The sequence below is a fragment of the Numenius arquata genome, chromosome 5, assembly GCF_964106895.1.
Source record: "Numenius arquata chromosome 5, bNumArq3.hap1.1, whole genome shotgun sequence".
Taxonomy (NCBI): Eukaryota; Metazoa; Chordata; class Aves; order Charadriiformes; family Scolopacidae; genus Numenius; species Numenius arquata.
The window spans coordinates 32248441-32274844 of record NC_133580.1 but is presented as its reverse complement, the minus strand read 5'-3'; the positions used below and the strand labels follow the sequence as shown (position 1 = coordinate 32274844).

General features: G+C 42.2%; 2 protein-coding genes across 2 annotated transcripts in view; one reads left to right on the top strand and one right to left on the bottom strand.

The window, feature by feature from the left end:
* Positions 1–3910, top strand: part of METAP1 (methionyl aminopeptidase 1) — a 29311-nt gene extending 25401 nt beyond the window's left edge. Inside the window, exon 11 of the mRNA XM_074148025.1 lies at positions 65–3910. Within this exon, the coding sequence (XP_074004126.1) occupies positions 65–225 (161 nt within the window). The 3' untranslated portion in view covers positions 226–3910. The remainder of the gene's footprint in view (positions 1–64) is intronic.
* On the bottom strand, positions 2213–16202 carry LOC141464876 (alcohol dehydrogenase class-3). Its single transcript, XM_074148026.1, has 9 exons — positions 16135–16202; positions 12222–12323; positions 11139–11280; positions 10404–10491; positions 9379–9598; positions 8524–8784; positions 7635–7770; positions 7078–7216; positions 2213–5216 (listed from the first exon to the last, which is right to left on the bottom strand). The coding sequence occupies exons 1-9, from the start codon at positions 16144–16146 to the stop codon at positions 5192–5194; spliced, it is 1125 nt and encodes a 374-aa protein (XP_074004127.1). The 5' UTR covers positions 16147–16202; the 3' UTR covers positions 2213–5191.
* Between the last annotated feature and the right edge of the window lie 10202 nt (positions 16203–26404).

Below are 26404 nucleotides of genomic sequence, written 5' to 3'. Positions count from 1 at the left end.
TCTCATTGGGGAACTGGTATCTGTTACATAAAAACAGTCAAAAAATAATAATTTATATTTTTAGGTGGTTGGCAAGATGAAACGTGGCCTGATGGTTGGACTGCAGTTACAAGAGATGGAAAGCGATCTGCCCAGTTTGAACACACGCTTCTGGTCACTGATACAGGCTGTGAGATCTTGACCCGGCGGCTGGATAGCATTCGTCCCCATTTCATGTCCCAGTGATAGCCTAGACTGAGCAGGTGGATCTGAGTGATACATATGTTTGGTTTTGTTTTTTCTTTCTCTGTACTATGCAGTTTTTTAAAAGTACAGAATAGAGAGAGTTCATCATTTACGTTGTTCTCAGTGATTATAGATAAGAGGAGTATCTTGAAGAACCTGAACCAATGTCTGGAAAAGCAGAGAAGGATTTAAAGAATTTCCTGCTTTCCTCTTCCTAGCACTCATGCTATATTTTTCTTTTTTCTTCAGTTATCTCTTTAGCACCTTTCTTCCAATTAGCCCCACAATCGCTTCTGTTGCTGCCATGATATTAGCTAGAAAAGTGTGGGTAATCTTTCCCACTGGGACTTTGATATATTGGGATTCCAGGTTTTTTTTCACCACTTCAGTGTGCCCTGTCACTCTTGGTATGTGAGTGGCACCTGAGATTTTAAGCATTTCTAGTTCCAAAGACTTGCTCCTGCTTCTGCAAATACTGTTCTAATGGGCTGGGCCTTGTTTGTTTATCGGTTGAGAAAGGGGCAGAAGGGAGAAAGACATGCACGTCGCCAAGAATAGGCTGCCCTTACCTTTAATTCTGTCCCTATCAGCTGATGGCTTCTGTGGTGATGGCAACTGTAGGTGACACACTGTGTAAATGGCAGGACTTGTTTCTCTCGCTGGAGATTTGATAGTATGGGCTTCCTAACAGGGAAAATGAATAAATTCTGACTTACATATGCAACTCCCTGGAATAAGCTGCTTCTCGGTGAAGCAGTATTTGCAGGCAGTCTCCTGCTCCAAAAGCTTGGTGAAGCTTTGCCTAGGTAAAGGAATGAAACGGGAACCAAAAAGATCCCATAATTCATGGGATCCCTGCATCTGTTAACTGTGGGACGTTTTTTAAAGGTACATCCACAGTAGCTGTGGGGGATTGGATTTGCAAGACTTACAGTGAAATGAGTGTATATCTCAAAACAAGTCTGAGTGTGAGAAAATGAAACACCTTCAATGCTGTATTCATTTTCTTTTGGAAATTTTAAAACGGGTCATTTTCTTCCCCCTCCACCCCCCAGTTAAGTGTTTCATGCTTTTGGAAAGTCTTAGGGGGGCAGCTATGAAAACTGACGGTTTTTCCTCAGACCGGGTATAGAGTGGGTAATGTTAGTATCTATACCCCTTTATTTCTGTTAATGGGTCACGACGAGCTGGAAACTGTCATGTTCAGGAGTGTGGCTTGATTAAGCTCTCTTCTCTCTACCCTATCTTTTCCCATGCCCACTTCCTTTCCGTTATCTTTGGTGTCTCCGCTGAGGGAATTAATTTTTTTCTTCTGAATTGTAACAAAAAAAATTTCAGACCCCATTGCAGACTTAGTCTTACACCACTGTAATGCAAGAAATAGCTAAAGGAATACAGACATTAAATCATACAATCATGGGTATAAAATACACCTTTTACAAGGTGCCTGGTGAATTTGTTGCCACATTAGATCCGAGCGTATGAGGTGCTGCGTACCCTTGGCTCCCTTTGGCACTGCAAGAATTTAGGTGGGGGAAAGGGGTTAAGCGCTTCATAGAACTGGACTCGTGTGTAGTACCAAATATCAAATTTGCCAGAAAGTCTTCTCTGCCCTGAGTGCCTCAGACCTCTGTTGCTGTAAGAGTATCATTGCGATGTTTTCATTACCTTTATTATTATTTTTAATTATGCAGTAAAGTGACCTGAAATAATGCATATAGAGGGTGCGTGCGTGTGTGCGAGCGAGTAAATCCTTGTGCGTGTGTGTATAGATTTTAACAAACCAGACTGTAGTACTTGAGTGGAGTTACCTGTGGTGAATGAGATGTAATGTATTGAGGAGATGACTGTCCTGGAGGTTTGCCCACCATATCATTCATTTGAATGGTTACAACAGTCTTGCCTTTTCTATATGTGTGTGTATGATGGGGGGTGGGTGGGGGGAGCTTCATTTTTGGTCTATAAAATAAAAGTTGCGGCTGCTTTTAACAGAAATAACATTTATTTTTGTGATCCAAAACCAGACATAGCATTCTCAATTCTATCCGGGTTTGCTTGCACTAGTGCAGGCCCTACTGGTTGATGCATGCAACCAGTTAAAATCACCCTTAAACCTGCACACGTGCCACTTGAATACCTCTTTGTCATTACACCAATACAGCCAAATTTAACACCGCATGTTTTTAATATAGGTAATGTATGATGCTATGCATTTCTGCCTGTAAATTGAAATCACAGCATGAAAACTGTTTATACTATAGTACTTTTAAACAAGTGGAAAGCTTAGTCAGCATCTACACCAGTTCTTTCAACATGAGATAGCACATCAGCCTGAAGAAGAGAACTTACTTAAGAAAAATACTGTGAAAGGCTATTTTTTCACCTATGTAGCTCTAACTTTGCTTGAACGTGACATACTAGACTTGTGCTGACTGGGTTTGGGAAATAATCTATTTTTGATTCTTACAGAAGTTGCTGTCCACCTAAAAAATAATGGGGAAAAAAAAAACAACAAAAAAACCCACAAAAACCCCCACCAACTTAAGTCTACTTTCTAACAAAATTTTTAGAAATTGTATACACTTTTGCCAAAAAACACAACCCTGCAATTAGTTGTGAAACAATCTCTTATTTTCCCTTTACTATCACATAAGAGAGTGTGGAAACTCTTCACGCTGTTTCTGCAAATTTACATGAATATTTAAGGAGAGAAGATTTGATAGCTAATGTTGAGTAAGAGTTAACAGCATGAGGAGAGGGGACAAGCTGCATCTTTTACATGACAGCCAGCAGAGTACACACACATTTCACCTGCAGTTGTTTGGTGGAAACTTTTTATCCACAGAAGTCCTTACAGTTGTGAAGATGGTACACAGTTCCATACAGTACCTTGATCACCAAGAATGGGGTACAAGCTCTTGTGTGAGTCCCTTTGTTAGCTGGGCAGCTTCAAAGAGACTACTTCAAACAAGCTCCATTCAATCCACTGCTTTGCAGGACAAAGTAGCCTGAAAACTCTGCTAGGTAACAGCGGGACATCAATTCTTCAGGCTGGGAAGAAGCTGTAGGTCTTTGTTGTTGACTTACCCTGGTATTAACACGACTAGCTTTCCACACTCTAAGATGCAGATTTTTAAAGTAATAATGTAATGCAGACAACATAATTGTACAGTCTTGATGTACAGCCTGTGCAGCCTAGAGGAACAACTGTTATAGTATAAATATTTGAAATCTGTTACATCCAGCTGGGGGGTAGTTTTGCTAAGATGTTGAGCTAATATTCTATTGAAACCATCTTGTAGTTACAGAATACTCTTGCTGGAACAGCTTGACAGCAAGTTCTCTACTGAATTCTCTAATGTTCAGCCAGCGCTTCTGGAGCTACAAGGTACTTCACTGCTTTGTTGGAGGGCTCTCTTTCCTGGTACAAATTAACATTTTATTTCTTCTGGATGCTCAAAATTGAATTCTGATGACATTCACAGGATTTAACTTTGTTGTTTACTCTGCCTGAAATGAAGTTAGAAATGCAGCTACCTCAGCTATTTTCAGAATGCTCTAGGGATATATTTCTAATGACAAATGGAAAAGATGTAATTGTCTCAGTTGTATAGCAGTGTCTTGGGGTAAGGTAGTTGCTAGTGGTGACAGGGAATTTCTTCTAATAAAATTACTGTTTGCATTCAGCATTCTCTCTAACAGTTGTTTTGACCAGGCTCACTTAGAACATGAAACTTCTGTCTTAATTAGTGTCTTCAGTTCACTGAAAAGCACTGACCTGTTATGTATTCAACTGGGTAGCTTTTCTGCCTCTGCTGTGCAGTCTTCTTTCTGCCGTTTCTCTTGTTTTTCCAGACCTGTGGCACTGCTTCCAGGTTTCAATTCAAAGTAGTTTTATCCAGTCAGGTCACTTCAATTATAGTTAAGAAAAAACCTTGCAACTCCGTAATTGAGACTTAACTCCTCTCCCTCCAACAAACAAACAAATCCCACAAAACCCTGAAGCCTTCATCACACTGTGCTCTTTGCAGCCCTCAAGCAGACTGTTGCTCTAATAGTAACATTCCCTGTTTCAATGCCATGATCCTGTTTCTGACTAAATAGAGGTAACAATCCCATGCCGTTTTGTTTTTGCAGTGTTGGCTGCAAAGGCTGCTTCAATTGCCAGGAAGTTTAAGGAAATGGCAAAACTGTGCTACTGAAGTCTTGGAGGACACCACTAGGGCAAGTGACTAGAGTAGTCTATGCTGTCATCTTCACAACAGGTCCACCTGCAGCTACTGTAATGAGCCAAAGAGGAAATAAGGCAGAATATAGACTTCCCCAGTGAACACTGGGACACCTGGACGCTGGTTGTACATCCAGCCACACTCCCATCTACAGTTGGCTTCAAGGCAGAGCTGGATGGTATGTGCTTTGTAATCCTAGAGTAGCCTCAAGAAGCTTGACAGCTGTTGGGAGTTCTTGCCGCTCTCTCAGTACAGTTACAGAACGTCAATGCTGCTTCTCCACCCAGCTGTGCTTAGCAAACTCCCCAGTGTAATGAATCCTACATCATTTGCTATTGCCTCTGAAGAATGCTCTTCCTCTGTCACATATACACATACTGAAAAATCACTAGAGGAAAACAGTAAGACACAGCAATCATAGTCCCAGTCTTAATGCTCAGTAATTCCAACACTGTGTTTAGAAATAAGCTTTTATTAAGTAGATTAACTGAATTAGGCACTATGGAATTTGAAGAACAAGTACAGAAATAGAATTTCCACAACCAGCGCTAATTATATAGCGCTATTCAGGGGTTACTGATTTTTTGTTATGTAATATTCAGAATGCTCATCCTAAAATACGTGATCTTGCTAGTCCCAGTGAGTTTTCATTTGCTTGATTCTACCCTCTACCAGAAATTCCATTATAAAAGGACAGTCACTATGTTGCTGGTCAACTGGAAGGTCCACATTTGGCTCTAAAGCTTCAGGACAGTTCGAATGCTTAAAATGGAAGAGAAAAAGAAAAAGAAAGAGAGTTACCTCTGAGTCCATTTTGTCCCCTTCTCTCCCCTCGCTTTCCTTGCCAAGACATAATGTAAGTTAACTTCTATCTCTTGTAAGAATGAAGTTACGCTTATGCCTATAGTATTTATTAAAAATCCTGGTTAAAATGGTTTAGTAATGCTTGTTATCTTTGGTTTCTTTTAGTCTCTCCCCCAATAAGATATACTCAAAATGGAAGCATTTTCAAACTACCCAAGTCTCAGTTTTTGGTAGATAGCTAAGAATATTGATCAGGAACATTAACATTTACAGCCATTCCCTCTTTTGGCTGCTTGGAGAATTTTAAGTAACTTTCATTATTACTTTCATAGGACATGCTCATGTAGGAATAAAGCACTGAAATGATACAGAAGTTTGTAACTGGGAAAGCAGATGAGTGAAATTTGCATAGATGCAGCATTTCCAATTGTAAAAAGTACAAATGCAGTTACTGCTGACTTATCCAAAATAGGAATACATGTGAGATAAAAAAGATAGTTATTACTTTTGAGAAAGTAAGTCCATCAATATGGACTGATATCAAATACAAAGACCGTGCTGGTTTCTTGAGGTAATGCTATTCTCCATCTGCAGATAAACCTAAATATGGATAAACAGTTTCCTGCATTAATGCAAATATACAGGAAAAGATTTTATTTTTTACTAGGACAGTTCTCCAATTTTTCCTTTTGTCCACTTGCTGATTCTTCCCTTCATTCAAAACATGTTCTTAAAAAGTAGATGAGCTAGACTGCTAATAAGCTGGTTTCTACTCTTAGAGGTGCTGGTAGCTAAATTACAGAGCATCTCATTAAAACTCTCATTTGAAAGAGATCTGTTCTTGAAAAGACACAGCAGGACCAGCTTTAACACACCTCAGGCTAAAACGGGTCTAACCCTTTCTCCTTCTCTGCGTGAGATTTTAACCTGCAGCTACAAGTTCCGCACCACAGTATCCCCATGCTGGTCCCCATTTTCCCTCAAGCACATCCATGCCCGTATCTGTACAGGGCTTTACAAGGATCACCCAGTACATCCTCTGGTAAGAACACCCTACCTTGCACTGCTCTTGCAAGTTGATCGTGATTTGCAAAGTGTACTGCTGTAAGGGCAGCAACATTCATTACACATCCAGCAGGGTTTTTACCAGCAAGTAGGGTCATTTCAATATGCGGTGAAGTTGGGCCTCACCAGGAAGTTTAATACAGCTGAGGCCCAAGTCTGCAGTATGAACAGTCCAAACTGCCATTTATCTTAATAGAGACTGCTGTATGTTAAGAAGTACAAACCCCTCATATGAATGTTCTACGCCAGTTCAAACTAGAGGAAAAAAAACCCCAAAATTTAAGATGTACCATATTAAAAGATCATTCCAAATGATTGACTGTGCTGGCAATCTATCCTAAATAATCTGAAAATATACTGAAATCTACTATTTTAATTAAATAGATTAAGATCTTAATGATTTGTAAAAATGTATTAATATGAACACTCCTTCAGCCTCTTTACATTTTTTTTTTGCCCGAGGAGGAATGTTTCAGCAATGTTGGAAGCCTAGAACTGACTTGTCCCCTTTATCACCTTTACATACTTGTGTTACTTCCCTTACACATTGTTGCTGGCTTTTTACTCTTTGACTGTGTTTTGGCACATGCCTAGAAGCTTGGAGAAAGTGTATTTGTTTATCTCAGAATGACTGTGCGTGGTATGTCAGCCTTTATCCTCCTTGTTTAAAACATGGCAGTGGGCAGGGAACCTATATTTTGACAGTGTCTCATCAAAAAATTTCTTCTACACCTTTCAGTTTTATGAACATTACCTCTTTCCTGTATGCATCAGCTCAAATGCCTCATTAATTTTGTCAAAAGGCAGGGTGTGAGTCACAAATTCATCAACCTTGATCTTTTTGGACATGTACTCAGTCACCAGTTTCGGTACACTGTCTACACTCTTCCAGCCTGAAAGACAGAAAGCAGGAATTTGTTTTTCCCCTTTCCACCTACCTTGGAAAGCAGAGAGAAAGAAAAAAAAAATACAACCCTTATGTGGGCACTTGTGTGATAAATATGAAAAGGAACTGAGATAGTGACACGTTTGTCCCTCCTGCTCTAGGAACTGAATATGAACTACATGCAATTGAATCACATATAGTTATATTCTCTCTTCAAAATATGTGAGGTATCTTACCAATTCGTTTATTTGTAGCCTGTCTGTAGGAATATTAAATTTTAAAAGTCTTTATCTTAAAAGTCAGCACAGCATTTATGAATAGCCCGTCAGTAGCACATTTCTTGCACAAGCAAAAGCAGGGCCGTGTGTTCTTCCCACCCTTACCCACAGTAAATCGTTTTTAACCCCACACCAAAAGAGAGTTACCTCCAAACGCGGTCCCTTTCCATGTCCGCCCAGTTACAAGCTGGAATGGCCGTGTGGAGATCTCCTGACCAGCGGCAGCTACTCCAACTATCACACTGACTCCCCAGCCCTTGTGGCAGGCTTCCAAGGCGGCCCTCTTCACAGATGGATAGGACAAAGCAGAGCGTTTATTGCTAATGTTTGTGCTGCCTAAAGTGGCACAGGTTGCACTTGCTTTCCCCCAGTTAATGAATCGCCACATTAGTGTTTAACGAACAATAAATACACTGAAAAATATGGTAAATTTTCCATTGGTTCAGACTCCTTATACTGTTACAGATTCACAGCTCTTTTTATATCCCATCTGGCTTCCAGAGAAGTCACTCTGAACTACCACTGGGAGTTGGGATAAACTGTAATCAGAGACTGTGTAGACCATGTTACTGACAGTTAGGAATGCTGTTGTAATTCCTGAAAACCTAGCCTTCCATCCAGTAATACTTCTGCATTTCCAAAGGTTAAATTCATTATTTGAGGAATTAAGGAAATACTGAGTGGTCCTTGAAATTTCACTGTTCATTGCAGAATATATTTTATGCAGGTTTTGTTAATTTTTCAACTGTCAACATATGAAAACTCATAACTTCAAAGAACTCCCGTTAAGGAAAAAAGTTTGTAAATTACAAGTGTCATTTTCAACATAAGAAGTAGCATCTGCTTTCATTACATAATTAGGACCAGATGTAAATTGACTTTTTTAGCCATAGCAGTTCTCATTACTATTTACAAATAAATAAATTAGTATGGCGTGTTTTCTGTAACAAGAAAGCAGCTCATTTCGCTATTTAGCTAAACAACTAAGTGGCAGCTGGCTACCCCCTCTACCTGCTACTGTTGTGCAAACACTCACCATGACTCCAACGTTACCGATGCACTCAAATGAGTAGTCTACACCACCATCGGTCATCTCAACCAGCACCTCCTGTATGGGCTTCTTGAAGTCTTGAGGGCTAATGCACTCAGTAGCGCCAAACTCTTTGGCTTTGGCATACTTATCCTTGTTGAGGTCGATGCCAATGATCCGGGATGCTCCTGCTATTTTACAGCCCATAATAACTGCCAGCCCAACTCCTCCTAAACCAAAGACAGCACACGTAGAGCCACGTTCCACCTAGGAATAAGGGAAGAGCCTTAAGCAACACTGAGAAAATTCATCCTCCCACATGGAGTGGGAGACACAGGTTAAGAAATCTGTAATGAAGGAAACGTGGAAACAAATATATACAGCTATGAGACTATATCACTTAGATAGGGGAAACTATACAAAAATTTCATCCAAAAGCTTTTTAGGTACTATGCTTTGCTTTTTGCCAAAAGACTTGGGTCCCAAAACCTGCCCTAGAATTATGCACGCTCACCTACCAGCTCTGTCCCATCCTGAGCGTCAAACTATCAGAATGATTTGCAGCAAGATTAAGATGAATTGGAAAAGTAATTTATATATAGCTGGTATCAAAAGGGATGCAGAATCTTTCACCTGGATTTCCTCTAAGGGGTATCAGGTTCTTCTAACCTGATCTGGTCTTTATGGAGAAGTTAGAAGGAGAAGTTAGAACTTCTTACCTAAACTTCATCAGTAGAAGAGGAAGAAGAAACAGAAATTTGGTACATCATGTTTACAGTCCTAATCTAGTCCCTAAACTATCTGTGTATTTTGGCTCAGATATAGTTACAGAGAAAAGCCAGAGGCAACCCCAGCCTTTACCTTAGCAGTGTTAACAGCAGCCCCGTAGCCAGTAGAGATGCCACAACCCAGCAGGCACACTTTATCCAGAGGTGCTGCAGCATCTATCTTGGCTACTGAGATATCAGCCACCACAGTATACTCAGAGAAGGTGCTGGTCCCCATGAAGTGGTAGATCTGCTTTCCTTTGCAGGTGAATCTGCTGGTGCCATCAGGCATGACTCCCTTCCCTTGAGTAATTCTGAAGGCAAAGACAGGAAAGTACAGTCAGAAGCTTAAGCAGTAAATACTCTCGCCAGACAGCATCCGTTAAGTAGCCACAGAGATGCAGCTGCATACTTGCACCTTTATTTTTTAGTCATTCTAATAAACCCAGGAGTTCACAGAAATTAGGTGCTAAACTCCTAAAACTTCATGCTGTTGATTCCTCCATGGAAGCACTGAAAGAAAGGGAGTTTATCAACACGCTGACCTTGTCAGCCACCAATGCGAACTGCTCACGCCACGGTACCACACCCCCATCTTCCCCTCCTTCAGTGCACTTCCCTCCAACAGCACCTGTCAGTTACGTCACTGGGGTTTTTGATTGGGGTTGGGAGACTTTTTCAGAATGGGAGCTGGAAATTTAGCCGAGAAAAAGGCGTTAAGGAAAAAAAGTTTTCTGTATAATGCTGTACCGCTTGACAGCTTTGGTGTTGACTCCCGAGAGCTAAATTCCCTGAAGTGCCTGCCTTGAGTATGGATTAAATATGGAGTCAGAGCATGTAAGTTTTCAAAGCTGCAGACGCAAGCTAGCAGTTTACACCTTCACATATATGAAGACAGAGAAACAGATTTATTTAAGGGCAAGAAAGAAAAGAAACTTTAAGGAAGAATGGAAAGTAGCGTATAACTGACTCCCTAAAACACATACTTTCCAAGTCATTAATTGACGCATCAAGAGATTTATTCTTCAAAGATAACTCCTATCAATTACTTTTGATAACTAGAGCAGGTATACGTTGAACAAACACTACATTGTGTGTCAAAATAAAAATCATACAGACCTTATCTTCTGGCACAGATTCGTTTTAGGATTCTTACAGAACTTGCACTCTCCACACTGGGGGATGTATAGAGGGATAACAGTGTCGCCTAAAAAAAAATAAAAAAAAATATTCTGTGGCTAGTTATCAAGTCAAGCAAGGCATTAGGAAATGACTGAAGTTACTCAATTTTTATGGCTTTTATGTGAGCTTGTGTTCACTTAAAACCTTCTTTGTATATTAAAGTAGCATATAGTTAGATAGCATAAAGTAGATATCGAGTAGCATTGTTTATAGAGATTGCTAGATAAAACTTTTCTCATCTCTGAGCAGACAGCCGATCAGAAGTATGTAATTCCAGAACCAATAGGAATGTTACTGTAAAACAAAACCAACCCCAAATCAACAGTGAACAACACGATTGAATACTTTTAAGCCCTTTAATTAAACCAACAGATAACAGCTATCATTTGAAAAAAAAACACAAACCAAACCAACAAAAACCTCTTCTAACTATATTGATCCAATTTCAAGTAAGAAATTGGTATGCTGGGCTCTTTCAAGCATTAATCCAAAAGCACATTGAATAGATTAGAGTATCTCACAGACAAGAAAAACCTAAACAGGCATACGTCCCAGAATAAGACATTATATTAACTCCTGCAATATAGCATTCAGTGGCCCAATTTGACAGCTGACCTTGTAGTAAAGTAACACCCTTAAGGCAGGCAGAAAATTTGCATGATATTTTCTTACCCGGCTTTACTTTCGTTACTCCTTCCCCAACACTCTCTACAATTCCTGCTCCTTCGTGACCCAAGATCACAGGGAAACATCCTTCGGGATCAGCACCGCTCAGAGTATAGGCATCAGTGTGACAGACAGCAGTGGCCACTATCTGTGAAGAAATATATAATCTGAGGCACCCTGAAGAACAGAATAGTAGCACAGATCTAAATACTTCCCTTTGGTCAGAAATTCAGAACAATTGCCAGAACAAATTTGACAATCCTGACAGGGTTTGTGATATGGCCAACACACTTTCACTCCTGGCAAGAGTGACAGGATTGCCAAGACAAGGCACTTTTTCTTACTTTTAAAAAGCGAAGTCATGATGGTACATCTTTTCTCATTTCCATCAACTAAATTCTGATGTTGAAATGGGTTGAAGATGACATCTGGTTTCCGAAAGCTAGAAATCAGTACTCCAAGTCATCTCAAAGTAGGTTGGCATCTCGGATTTGAAGTTAGTCAGTCTCTCAAATGTAAAACAACGAGAGAGACCACATAGAACCATGCATAAACCCAGTTTAAGTCTTAAGCACCATGCGGAGATCCTTTCCACAGAAATAAATTTCACCTTAATGTATACTTTTTGGCAGATGTGGGCTACTGGAAAGTCCTGATCAAATCAGAAACTTGGGTAGGGGGAACCCAAGAGACCAATCACAGCTCAGCAGCCAGAAAATTACGGCCTGACTAAAGTCAAATCCAGCATGTTACACAGCTGCAACAAGTCACAAGCTGCTGGCCTTCAAACAAGATCAAAGGTGTTCCTAGCTCACATGTTTTGTGGGAGCTTAGTCTGTAACAACTGGAACTGATCCCCACAATTAGCCATCGTCTTTAGACCAGACTGTGAAGTGAGACCAGTAGAAATTAAAAGTGTTTTTCATAAACAGAAGATCTAAATATTGTAATGTTCTTTGTAAAGCCAGCTGAGATACTAATGAACTAATGCTATCCATTCAACATTTCTTCTGTTGTAAACAAACTGTTCAGCTTTAATACTTAAGTCTCCCAAATACAATACATGGAGCTAATGATTGATTTAATTACCTTGATACGAACTTCATGAGCTTTTGGTGGAGCAACCTCCACCTCCTCAAGAGAGAGAGGTTTACCTGCCTCCCAGGCAACAGCAGCCTTGCATTTTATAACCTAAAAGGCAAGAACAAAAAAGAGGACATCTGTTGCATGGTCCATTTAAAATAATTCTTGTTCAGCCAAGTGAGAAAATGAGAGAACCGCTACTGGCTTTTGGAAAGAATCCCAGACCTGAAATTCATAATTTCAACACAAAGGCTTAATTGCCCTACATTTGCTTTCAGGAAGCTAAATAATAATGAATGAACCAAGATCTGAAATTTGGATGTCATTCTCTTACTGAGAAAAAGATTTAATAAATCCAGGAATGCTTAGGAGATACCCAAATACTGCAGTGAAATGACCAACAGGAACGGAAAGACTGCAAAATAAAAAATGGTGTTTTAAAATAAGAGACTGACATTCATATGAGATGTGTTCCTCGAGCACAGAGGGTTTAAATTTAAAAAATTCAGAAGGCAAACTGGAGGTCACATGATGGTCTGAGACCCACGTCAAGAGTGAATTTCTTGTTCCTTGTCAGGATGGCTTCTAAGATTTTGACAAGGAGACGGGTGGGCATGCAGCTGACATGCAAAGCCCTCCAGTGATGTATAGGGACCAGATTTTGCTATATGGTTATTGTCAGCAGGTTACTGTGCAGTAACACCTCTGCAGAGCCAGTGTAACTGTTAGCAGTTCTTCATTCGCTGCTCTCAGCACCGCGACAAATCCTGCTCTGCAACCACACCTATAGATCCCAGGAAGCGTTTCAAGCCAAATGGTGCGAAGCCTGGATGGAAGAGCAGGATTTATGGATCTGTAAACCCAATCCTATCAACAGGTACATATGCACAGCTGATGGAGGAAATCAGCGGGCATTATCGCCACACAATCCACAGCAAGGGTAAGCATCCGGAGCACCCTTATATGTCAGTTTTACAAAGCAGAACGCTGCATCTGTCCTTCAGGATAAACTGGGCAGGGTATCAAATAATCTGAATTTTGCTTTCTGACAGACACAACACCTTTCAGCAGATGAGATATGCAGGACACACAGACAAGTTGTGAAATCAAAGTCAAGACCTTATCTACACAAAGCCTGACGAGGAACGCTGTTGCAGACTGGACTGCTTTGGAACAGATCCCTTTGCAATCCACTCCACGATAGCATCCACGTATTTTGGAATAATTTAATTATACCAGAAGACTGGCACTGATTTTCTTCCATGCAAACAAGGTTGAAGCTATTGCTATGACAGGTGGAGATATGGAGCATTTCATAGCATGCACTATAAACCCATATAAGAAAATGGCATTTTATGTGTTCAAAATAGCTGTGGAATCACTGAAAGGGGATTAATGCGAATTGCCAAGACCAGACATATAGTCTTTTTAAAATTTCACTGCCTGGAAGAAATAACAGCACCAAGACCACTTGTTGAGCTTGCCAGGTCTGATTTATCACCTGTGCGTATAGGAGAAAATAACCAGTAGTTTATGACTGTCTATAGTATTTTTGTTGTACAATAAACAGTACTGAACTTTGCCAGAACCAGTTAACACATTCACTGTACCTGTAATAGCAGAACTGCAGACATTTACCTTGGCTTAAACTTGCTAAAATAAATACTGCCAACCCTCAAAGCCCTCGAGCTTTGTAACAGAAAACAGGTACCCAGGGGCCTAGATTGGACAGAAACACCCTTAACCCAGAACCGTGAATTCCCTTGTCTTGCTTTTTATTATCAGAGTAAATATTATAAAAATGCACTCACTGTGACACTGTAACTAACTGCGGAGTCACAGTATGGCCATTCGGTCATAATCTCTAAATGTACCAAAGGTTTTGCCAGAAATTCTAAATTCAAGGCACAAAGTGCAAGAGGAGACATCATTAGGTAAATCATTTACTGGTTTTTTAATCCATGCCTCATCCTCCCTTCATGAAGTCACTTGTTCTCACACAGGAGACTGTGCATTCCTAAAATCTGAATTTCCACAAGTTTAGTTAAGCACAGGATTAAAGAAGAGAGCAAAGGGAAGTCTCCTTACGGGATAAAGTCTGATCTTCCTAAACCTAACATTACACATCTGGAAGGATATTTTGAAATAATAACTTCTGATTCAGAAACTTTTAAAGAAGCTGGCTTTTGAAACTGCAGTCAGCTCATACAGCCATAAAGGCCCCTGAACTATTCAGAGTGGGTATCAGAAAGGCCCCATCTTCTGACCTTTCGATACTCAAAGCTTTCTGCTGTTGCTTTGCTGAAAATCTTGAAGCCAACAACCGGAAAAAAACCACCCAACTTCCACCAGTGTCCTGGTTTGAGGTAAAACAGAACCAACAACCAGTTCTTCATCTTCTCTATGAATATATTAGCACAGGAACAAAACCATTGAGCCCCTTGTAGCGACACACAATCAGCTAATCTCGCTCAAGATGAAATCGAGCTCTCAGCAGTGACAGAAGCTGCCCTATCTGCTCTGAAACTGCTGCTGGCCCAGACCAGCCTTCAACATCTGGACACGTGAGGCCACCGAGCCTGCTCAGACCAGGGCACCGAACGGCTGCACAGGTATTAAGGCAGCATTAAGTAAGTTTGGACTATCGTGGTGTTTTGAAAGCAATGCAGCAAACTTGCCGGGCAATGGTTTTGAGAGCAAGCAGGGCCTGGCTGTACTGAGAACGGACCGGAACCGCTGCTGGAGAGCGGCCTCAGGGATTGCTCTTGCTGCAAAGGGGCATCTTCCAAAACGTGCACCCGTTCTTTCTTCTCCCACTCAACAGTCACGGGATGAAAACACACAGGGTGAACTGTGCTTGGCTATTTCCCCCAACCCACCCACCTCAGCCGACACTGAGAAGCCAACCCCCTCCCAGCTCCGTGTGCAAAGGCATCTGCTTCCTTCCTTCAAGCTTATGAAGTCACATCTGTCCGAAGCTCCTAAGAAACCATGCAAGCTCAAGGTCTTCTGCTTGTTCTTCCATCACCATGACTAACACACAGTCTAAACACGCAAGAGGAACCCTCAGATCCAGAAGACATGCAGGGGGGTTGATTACAACATGGAGTGGGGTTGATTACAACATGCAGTGGGGAGCCATACATGTATTTTTCTTCCCAATCTTGCAAATCACAGAATAGTTTAGGTTGGAAGGGACAACAGAGATCATTTAGTTCCAACCCCCCTGCCCTGGGCAGGGACACCTCCCACTAGAGCAGGTTGCTCAAAGCCCCATCCAGCCTGGCCTTAAACACCTCCAGGGATGGGGCATCCACAGCTTCTCTGGGCAACCCGATCCAGTGCCTCACCACCCTCACAGGAAAGAATTTCCTCCTAATATCTAATCTAAATCTACCCCCTTCCAGTTTGAAGCCATCACCCCTCGTCCCTGGTAAAGAGTCCTTCCCCATCTCTCCTGCAGGCACCCTTTTAGGTACTGGAAGGGGCTGTAAGGCCTCCCCGGGGCCTTCTCTTCTCCAGGCTGAGCAACCCCAACTCTCTCAGCCTGTCCTCACAGGAGGGGTGGTGCTCCAACCCTCTCATCACCTTCGTGGCCCCCCTCTGGACCTGCTCCAACAGGTCCACGTCCTTCTCGCGCTGAGAAGGACTCCAGAGCCGGACGCGCCACTCCAGCGGGAGCCTCCCAGGCCCAAATAACGGCACCGATCCCCGCCGCACGCCCCATACCCGTAGGACGGGGGTCGGGAGAGCCCAGGCCGACACCCCCCACCCTCCGCCCCGACTGCCGCCAGGGCCGCAAACCCACCACCCAGGGCCCGCAATCGGGCCGCCCAGCACGACCGGGCACCAGAGCCTCGGCCTCCCCCGTGCAGACACCCGACCGACAGACAGACAGACAGACACCCCGCCACCTCACCCCGCTGGCCATGGCGCTCGGCTCCCGCTGCCCCGGCGGAAGGGGATCGCAACCCCCCGCCTCTCCCGCCCTCCGCCGGCGCGCATGCGCGCTGCCCCCCGCCCCGGGGCCCGCGGTGAGGTGGAGGGACCTGTGAGATCCCGCCTGGAAGCCAAGGGGCTGTGGCTGCAAGATGGGGTGGTGTCGTGTCGTGTCATGTCGTGTCATGTCATTTTATGTCATTTTTCCCGAGAAGCTTCTTTCTCCCGGCAGGATAGGAAGGGCTTGTGTAGGACCTGCCGACACATGGCGGTGTAAGATCGGGTGCGGGGTTCTGGCGGGGGCCGCTGGGGGGTGACAGGAGAGAAGGGGTCGCAGGGTGTAACCAAGGCCCCCTCCCTAAGAAATGGAGTTTTCATTTTCCAGTGACGTGCCCAGCAAATACCGCAGTCAGAGAGCAGTACCAGCCTGGGGAAGAAGAATAGCACAACGTAAACAACCACAGCCTTTAATAAATAACATAAAAAAATACTTAACATTTAAGAATATATCTAAAACGGCAAATTAAATCTGTAGGCCCAGGGAGGCTGACACCGAGCTGGAAGATAATTTGGGCAGTGAGAGGGCTGTATAGGTTTCACATGTGGTGAGAGGTGTGGAGAAGGAGTGAGTGATTAGGCTGGCTGGCTGGCCCACCGCCTTCTTGAGGCTTTCGTAGGATGGTTCAGGTTGGACGGGACCTTAAAGATGACCTAGTTCCAACCCCCCTGCTATGGGCAGAGACACTTCCCACTAGACCAGGCAGCTCAAAGCCCCGTCCAGCCTGGCCTTGGAACACTTCCCGCTAGTTACTTAGATTTGTATTCACTAGCTACAACTGAAACCTTGTCCTTGAAATCAAAGCAGGCCTTGTCCATTTCCTTGGTTGAATTCAGCTCTGCCACCCTCTGCTGTGAATTTCATGCTCTTGGTCACCCTTGGTTTGTCAGTGCTTCCAAAAAGACTCAAAACATTTTATGTTTAGCTAAGCTCTGCAGGTGCTCAGCTTTTGCTAGTATCTGACATTCTGGAAGCTGCAGGTACGGACTCTGGTAGACAAATGTATAACTACATAAATCATAACTCCTTAATGCTCATTGCCCAGTTCCAGAGATTAAAGTAGTTGGGTTTTTTTTTTTTTTTTTCCCATTTTTCCTTCCCTTGCAGTTTTGTGATGCTGTCTCCAGTGTTGCTGTGTACTATTGGAAGCCCCTGAACATGGTAAGTGGTATTGCAACTTTATATTATCAGACCCTCACTTTACCACACTGTGCTCTTGACTGAACTGTCTGTGCTTTGTCATGCGTGTTTCGGGTTTATATAGGAAAATTCTGTAGGTGAGGACTCCTAGTGCTACTGTGTTTTTTACATTGGGTTGATTTTGGTGGTGGTCTAGCAGATGCTACGTGCTAAGCAGGAACATCAGTTTGGATTGAGAAAAGAGAAGGGATTGGAAGCACTGTGAGCATGTGGGAGAGAGGCCTGGCAATTGTGGTTTTGCTTGGAGGATGTTCTCTGTTCCATGTGGTGAGGGAGAGAAAGCCCAAAACAACTAGGGATCTGCATTACCTTTTTTTCTTCCTTCCTTTTTTTTTGGTAAATTGTACTATTGTGCCCAGCCAGGAGGCATTAGTTTTTAGTGAGGGTTTTCTGTACCTTAGTTTGACTCTGAAGTAAGAGAAGATGCAGAGCAAGAAGTCACTTGGAAGCTTGGCGGCCAGTATATGGTAAAAGAAGCCAGGGTGCTCGTCCTGGGGCAGCCTGAGTGCCAAGGGCAGAAGCTGGCCCTGTGCCAGCGCCAGAAGTAGGAGGTGATATTTGGGTGCTGTAACTGCTGGCTGCAGCCTCACGCACTGGGGAAGAGAGTGGTGAGGCACAGGGAGGCTGGAGGGGGCTCCTGACAATGCTACCCACAGGTGAAACTGAAATGCATTCATGCAATCGTCACCTGGTGTCTTTTCCCCAAATAGAAACCGTGCTAGATTGACCCAGAGGCAATTTTTCTCCTATTAATACAATTTCCCAAGTAAAACCAGTGTCATTTTAAGTAGTTTTGATAGATACATTTCATTAGAACAATGCCATTAAACCTGGAATAACCTGTGGACAGATTTCAGCTGTAGATGCTTGAGTAGAGCAGTCTTTTGGGGGGGCATTGCTCTCAAAACCATCCTTTTAGAATTCTGATTTAAACTTTCCTATATTTTCCTGTGAAATACTGGAGGGTAGTACTTGCATAGCATTCAAAAAAATAGAAATTATTGTCATTCTTCAGCATCAGTTTATTTTTGTAAGGTACAAATGTAGCTAGTTGAAAAATGGAAACATTTAAAAAATCGAAAATGTTTTCATTTAAAATGTTCAAAGCTGGCTGATGTTCCTTTGTATACTTCTTCGTTAATTAAAATATTCTGCTTTTGTAAATACAAATATAAGTTTGAAATATTATAAAGTATTTCAAGAAATGGTTGGTTCCAAAGGGAAGACTTTAGCAGTAGTTTCACTAATTATCCTAGAATAATACTGAAGTATGCTAAAGTAAAATAACTTTTCAAAACAGAGGCCCATGTTAATTAAATGTAATCAAAATAAGTGTGAAAGTGACCATGAGAGTTTTGCAGTAGAGACTCATGAGACTGGGGTACTGAAAGGTTTTTAATATTTTAGATATGGAGATAAGTCATTTGGGGAGTTTTTTGATTAAATATTCTCAGGTATTTGTTTTCATTGAAAGTCAAATAAAACCCCAAAAGCTGATCTTTTATGTGCTGATTCTAAGAGGTTAATATTGAACTAGCTATGCAAGGGAAATTTTAAAGATAAAAGTTGGGGAAGGGTTATGCTGGTACCTCCTTGCTTGCACTTGACGGTATTTTCTTCTGGTATGTATAAATGTCTTTGCTAGTCTTTAAAACATAATTATATTTGGTCAGCTGTGGAACCAGTGGTGTTTTAGGAACCAAGCAGAGTTTGAGGAGCTCTCTAATTATCTGCTGAAATTTGAAGTCCCGCCCAGTTATTGATCACCATCAAAGGGGCAGGAGAATCTCCAAGTTATTGGAAAGTTAGCAGTAAGGCATTGGCTGGCTCGAGGAAAGGTTGGCTGAGCAGCTTCCCACTGGCACTCTTCATGTCGGGGCTGGTAGCCGAGCTTAGCAGTGTGGGTGGCAGAACGTTCTGAGGAGCTGGCAGCTGCACACGCATGTGCTCACACACACTGCTGTGTCCAGGGCAAACCTGGGCCCCACGGATGTCTGCTGCCGGCAGATGCTTGAGCTGTGCTGAAATGAAACTCATCGTGGCCTGGATGGGCGTACGCTTCACTGGGTAAAAAAACTGGCTGGTGGCCGGGCCCGAAGAGCTGTGGTGAATGGAGTTAAATCCAGTTGGTGGTCGGTCTCAAGTGGTGTTCCCCGGGGCTCAGTGTTGGGGACAGTTCTGTTTAATATCTATATCAACGGTCTGGACGAGGGTATCGAGTGCACCCTCATAAAGTTTGCAGAGGACACCCAGTTGGGTGGGAGTGTTGATCTGCTCGAGGGTAGGAAGGCTCTACAGAGGGATCTGGACAGGCTGGATCGATGGGCTGAGGCCAATGGTGTGAGGTTCAGCAGGGCCAAGTGCTGGGTCCTACACTTGGGTCACAACAACCCCATGCAGCGCTACAGGCTTGGGGAAGAGTGGCTGGAAAGCTGCCCAGTAGAAAAGGACCTGGGGGTGTTAGTTGACAGCTGGCTGAATATGAACTGGCAGTGTGGTTAGGTGGCAAAGAAGGCCAACAGCATCCTGGCCTGTATCAGGAGCAGTGTGGGCAGCAGGACTAGTAAAGTGATCGTCCACCTGTACTCGGCACTGGTGAGGACCCACCTGAAATTCTGTGTTCAGTTTTAGGCCCCTCACTACAGGCAGGACATTGAGGTGCTGGAGCGTGTCCAGAGAAGGGCAACGAAGCTGGTGAGGGGTCTAGAGCACAAGTCTTAGGAGGAGAGGCAGAGGGAGCTGGGGTTGTTTAGCCTGGAGAACAGGAGGCTGAGGGGGGACCTTATTGCTCTGTACAACTACCTGAAAGGAGGTCTCTTCTCCCAAGTAACAAATGATAGGACAAGAGGAAATGGCCTCAAGTGGCACCAGGGGGAGGTGCAGATTGGAAAGATTTAGATGAGGAAAAATTTCTTCCTCGTAAGGGTTGTCAAGCAACCTGTTCACTGCCCTGAACAGGCTGCCTAGGGGAGTGAGTGCTTGTCACCATCCCTGGAGATATTTAAAAGACTTGTAGCACTTAGGGACATTGGTGCAGCAGTGGACTTGCTAGCGTTAGGTTTATGGTTGGACTTAATGATCTTGATGGTCCCTTCCAACCTAGCCGATTCTGTCGTTCTACGTTTAGAAGGTGATGGGCAGTGTGCAGAGAGAGCAGTGACAGGTAACCACAGGGTGGCACTGCTGTCGAGACAGAACTCGTCACTACACAGAAGCGCTCACACAATTTTTCAGGTAGTAACAGTTCAAAATAATTGGTAAAGTTACAGTTGTTTGTAGAGGCAAAGTTATTTTATAGCAATAAAATTTTGTTTCGTCTAGGTTTAGATTTTTTTTTCAAAAATGAAAAATAAACATTTCTGTTAAATTAGCAAAACGTAGAAGTAATATGTGATGGTACAGATAGAGGAGGTGGTTTGCTTCTAACGTATCAGTGTGGTGATGTTTTTTCCCCAATCCTGCACAAATCTATTTATGTGTTTATATTTATTACAGAGTTACTCGGCTAATTGATTACGTTTCATGAGACTTGTCACTAGTATAAAATTAAGGATGTGCAGGCGTGCATGCAGTAATAGGGAAGCATTGTTTATTGGGAGGAACTTCTTGTAATGTTTTCTTGTTAGGGAAGTGTTAGAACTCAATTAAAGCATTTAACAAGTTATTTTGGCATCATCTCATTACCTGCAGTCCTATTGTTTTATGCTTAAAAAGTAGTTCAGAGAATTATAGATAACTTTTATAGCAGGGCAAAGTGAGTTCTACGTGCAGAAATTACTGTACATTGTCAGACAAGATGCAATTTATTAACCTTTGGTAACTCATTTGTACATTTGTGATGTGCTGTGTAATTGCTGATGGTGCTGAGGGGTTTCTAGAAGTTCAAAGGCCTATGGACTGGGATAAGGTTGCTCAAAAGAGGTCAAAAGGCATTATAGTGTTATGGGTCCAATGTTCAGCACCAAGAGAAGGGTCTCTTTAGCAGAATGACCTGCTCACAGTGGCAATCCTGTTCTCTGGGGAAGATTTTGAGCAGTTGTGCTGCAATGTTCAGTGGGACTTGGTGCTGGAAATATACTAAAAGTACAACAGCATTTGCAAAACTGAAACCACATCCATGTATGTATGTATAAGTATTGCATGATAAAAAGAAAGTTATGTACTGCTTTATATAATATGCTTCAAATAATAAAGCTCTAGCTACTGTTCCTTATTACCTTTCAATGCTAACCATTCCATATTTGTGAGCTGCACTTTCTTAAATGCATATTAATTCTTAATACATATTTAGTAAATATTGAATACTAAATCAATTTGTTAAAGAATGTGAGCAGCCAAAAATAAGGCTTAAGTTCAAGTCTTCAAAAATTTGAGACCAGTCCTTAGAAAATGAGGACAGTTCAATTGCTGCAACAAAGGAAATCAACCACGTAAATGTTTGTTTTAAACTTAAAAGCCTAACCCACAAACACAAAACATTGGTATATGGAACTTAGACATGTCTAGTATTTACTTACTCTCTTTAGACATTCCTGTTCCATGAGAGCTTTGGGCAATCCCATCGCTGTGGCTGTGCATCAGCTTAGGAGCATTGCTCTCCTTTGGCAGGCTGGGGAAGCGATGGTTTAATTGGCTGTCTCGGTAGCTTTTTTGCATCTTCGTAGAAACTGCCCTCATGCTGAAGAGAAATTTGGGGGACTTTTCTTCCCTTGCTCTTTGCTAAATTGGGCTTGTCACAGATAAAGTCACACTGAAGGAGAATATGACAAAAAACATTGGTGAAGACAAAGTATTTTCAAACAACCTTCGATAATGAGACCTCTGTTACCTGTTAAATGATTCTCTTACCCCATGCTTCTTGTGTCTGCTCCAATCCTACATATTTTCTATTATATAAGCTGAAAATGTTATTACTCTATCCTGTTAGTTTATGATGATTATATAGTTCAGCAATGAATCTTTTCCAGCAAGGTTGAAGTTACTGTGGTCAGCTGGGGCGTAGATATACAAAGCCCTAGGTTCTGTAGGCTAATTCTTCTTGAAACTCTATTACTGTTGCCTAAATGCCCAGACACTTGAGTTTGAAAGTGAAATACAGACTTTGGTGTGCATTCGCTTTCCTTATAAAGATTTAGCACTGGGTACCTAAAAAAATACATGTGGAAATACATAGCCTCATTGATTGCATGTTAATTTTCCTTTTTAGGTATTAATTAGTGGTGGGAATGAGGTTTTCTTGGATTGCTTGAAGGCACATCTTTTTTTTTTTTTTTTTCTTTTTTCTTTTTAAATACATCCAAGATGATAGGACAACAAAATACTCAGCTTCTATGATTAAAATATGCCTCAGTATAAGGTAGATTATGATTTCTTCATAACTTACCTCTTTCCTGCAATCATAAAGTCAAAAACATCATTGTGTTTTGTCAGGGGATGTGTTTCTATTCTGTGTTCAGAGTGCCTATCTTTGATCTTGGTCTTGGACAAGGACTGGTGGTTCCTACGTAGGACTACTGAGTGAGATTGCATTGGTAGAGAAATGCTTTGTCAGAGTCAGTGGAAGAACCTGTGGAACTGGGGTGGTTCTGGTGAAAGTGCAAACCTGGGAACTCAGATCAAAACTGGAATATGGTATACTGAAGTTAGGTGCCTGCTCTTGGGCCTGCTAAGGAATAAAGGGGTTTTTTGGAGGTTGTTTTTGAATGCAAGTATCTAAATTCCATGTATGTCCTGTTTCAGAGCTGAACTTAAGTCAGTGATAGTTTGTGGCAGTACTGTACCAAACAAAATATTTAGTCTAATCCCCTCAAAAATGCAAAAGAAATGACAATACATCAACCAAATTTCTAAAAATTGCTACTGCAAGCATTAGTGTAATGCTGCAACAAGAGTAAGTTCTACTGTATTGTTGATAAATTATTGTTACTATTTCCTTCAGAACAGAGAAGAGGCTGGTTTTGCTGCAATTTAGGTGCCAGTTACAGTTTTCTCAATTTCAACTGATTTTCTCAGAAAGATTTCACCTGAGGAATTCAGACTATGCCACTGTTACCTAGCTCTCTTTTATCACAGTTTTTTTAATAATCTAGGGATTTATAAAAATCTCCATGATTTCTTTGAGAATTAATGTTTGGGACATACATAACCTGGAAGCTTTCAAGAAACTTAACTTAAGTCCACATAAAAGTTTTAGCATTGGTTCAGTAAATAAACACGGGTGTAACATAAAAACGTAAATTTTGCAGTGAAAGCCAAAACACATTATCATCTGTTTATCAGCAACTGTACATGGATAAAGTATATAAATATAAGGCTCAGTGCTTAGTTGCTAAAGGGGATGAATTCTTGCTCAGAGCAAGAAAAGGAACTACAGAGATTTGAATAGCAAAATACTGGCTGAGTAGATGCTGTTAATACTATTCTGGTGATAAAAAAAATAAGGTGATAAAAATGATATGCATTTCTATTGAAACACATCTGTTTGCCAAAACAGATATTCTGATATACAACAGAGGACTTTGTCTTGCATTAGGATGCAAGGCCCAAAGGATGTGAAGAAAGCCAAAACAAAACTAAGTACATTCCTAGAATTCTGTGGTGGTTTAACCCCAGCTGGCAACCAAGTCCCAGGCAGCTGCTCTCTCATTCTCCCACTGGTAGGACGGGGAGAGAATCAGAAGGGTAAAAGTGAGAAAACTCATGGGTTGAGATAAAGACATTTTAATAGGTAAAGCAAAAGCTGTGCACCAGCAAAGCATAACAAGGAATTCATCCACTGCTTCCCATGGGCAGGCAGGTGTTCAGCCATCTCCAGGAAAGCAGGGCTCCATCACGAGTAAAGGTTATTTGGGAAGACAAATGCCGTAACTCTGAACGTCCCCCCCTTCCTTTTTCTTCCCCCAGCTGTATATGCTGAGCATGATGGCACAAGGTATGGAATATCCCTTTGGTCAGTTGGGGTCAGCTGTCCCGGCTGTGTCCCCTCCCAGGTTCTTGTGCACCCCCAGCCAACTCACTGGTGGGGTGATGTGAGGGGCAGAAAGGGCCATGGCTCTGTGTAAGCGCTGCTCAGCCAGAACTAAAACATCCCCGTGTTACCAACACTGTTTCCAGTACAAATCTGAAACATAGCCGCACACCAGCTACTGCAAAGAAAATTAACTCCACCCCAGCCAAAACCAGCACAAATTCTTACCAAAATTAAAACGAAGTAAGACCCTTCCTGCATTTATTAAACCCTGTAGAGCAGAAAATCTCTCAGCAGGTTTATTACAAAGGATGTTTTCAAGAGATAACCAGCCTTTATTGCAAATGTTTGATTATGTTCAAAGCAAATTTGTGTTGTGTTTGTTCCAGAATATGGCTCCCATCTCGGTTTGTGCAAACTGGGGGTAATATGACTTGGGTAACATTATCAGTTTAGTACTGGCATAAAGCTACTAGTAATGTTGATACCGAGAGTATCTTAGTATAGCTAAGTCAGTGAGTAATTGCTCTTAATGCTTTTTTGAAAAAATCCTGTTCCTTATGAAGCATTGCTTGTATGGCACGGTGCCTGGGTGATCTTAGTTAGAACAACTGCCACCTCTGGAGAAACCTGTTTGCCTTGGAAGTTTTCATGCAAAGGGCTTATTCACAGCTGTAAAACTTCAGTGGTTGTTGATGGAAGAGTTGCTTCTGCTGGTATCTAGATGGTTGCTAGGCTTCTCTTTGCTTTAGGCTTTGTCAAACTTTAATCACACAGCAAATACAGAAGGAAGGAGAGGAAATTAGGAGAAATAAGTACGTGCTTAGTATATTTCCATTCTGAACTCACAGGAATCAGCAAAGATCTTCACTGTGACACATGTGCCCCATAGACGTGTCATCCTTTACAGCTGTAGGCAGAGTAGGATCAATGGAGCAGTGCCTGGAACACCAGCAGTTGTGCACCAAATGGTGTACCTGAGGGGCTAGACAGATTTTGTACATGAAATGCTCTATTTGAATGTAAGATGTAATCACAATAAATCTGAGTGTATTCCTTTGCTGCTATAGGAACTGTATCACGTAGCCCTTATCATAAGCCTGTCATGTTCTGTATTAAAAATAGGGGGTGGTTACTGCCATTAAGATTATTTACGATAATTTGATCTGATTAGTCATCTTTTAATTTCTAGGCTACTTTTCCCTGATTGTTCCTGTGCAAACAATGCCAGTTAATAGTAAGGCTAAGACTAAAATGTGGCATTATAGGAAAAGAATAATGCTTTGGTAAAATGTTGTGGTCTGTAGTGTTCCCAGACTAATTGAAAAATGTACTTGCAACATGAGTTTCTATTTAATTCCCTTGGATTCACTACAAACACTGGATGCTAAAGTCTCTGAATAAAAACTGAAGGGAAACTATTATTTCTCAGGTTTGAAAAGGCTTGCTGTCCTTTGTTCCATTGGGTTCAACAAGTGGAAGTGCAAACTCCTGCACCTGGGGGAGAAGAACCCTATGCTCCAGTACATGCTGGGGGCCACCCAGCTGGAAAGCATTTTTGTAGAAAAAGACCCGAGTTGTCCTTGTGGACACCAAGTTGACCATTAGCCAGCACTGTGCCCTTGTGGCAAAGAAGGCTAATGGTGTCCTAGGCTGCATTAGACAAAGTATTGCCACCAGGCTGAGGGAGGTGATCTTTCCCCTCTATTCAGCACTGGTGAGGGGTTGTGGAGCACACGGCTGGAGTGCTGGGTCCGGTTCTGGGCTCCTCAGTACAAGAGGGACCTGGACATACTGGAGAGAGTCCAGCAAAGGGCCATGAAGAGACATACTGGAGAGAGTCCAGCAAAGGTCCTCTCTCCTGTGAGGAAAGGCTGAGAGAGCTGGGACTGTTCATCACAGCAAAGAGCGGGCTCAGGAGGATCTCATCCATGTGTACAAGTACCTGGAGGGAAGGTGCAAAGAGGATGGAGCCAGGCTCTTTTCACTGGTGCCCAGTGACAGGACCAGAGGCAATGGGCACAA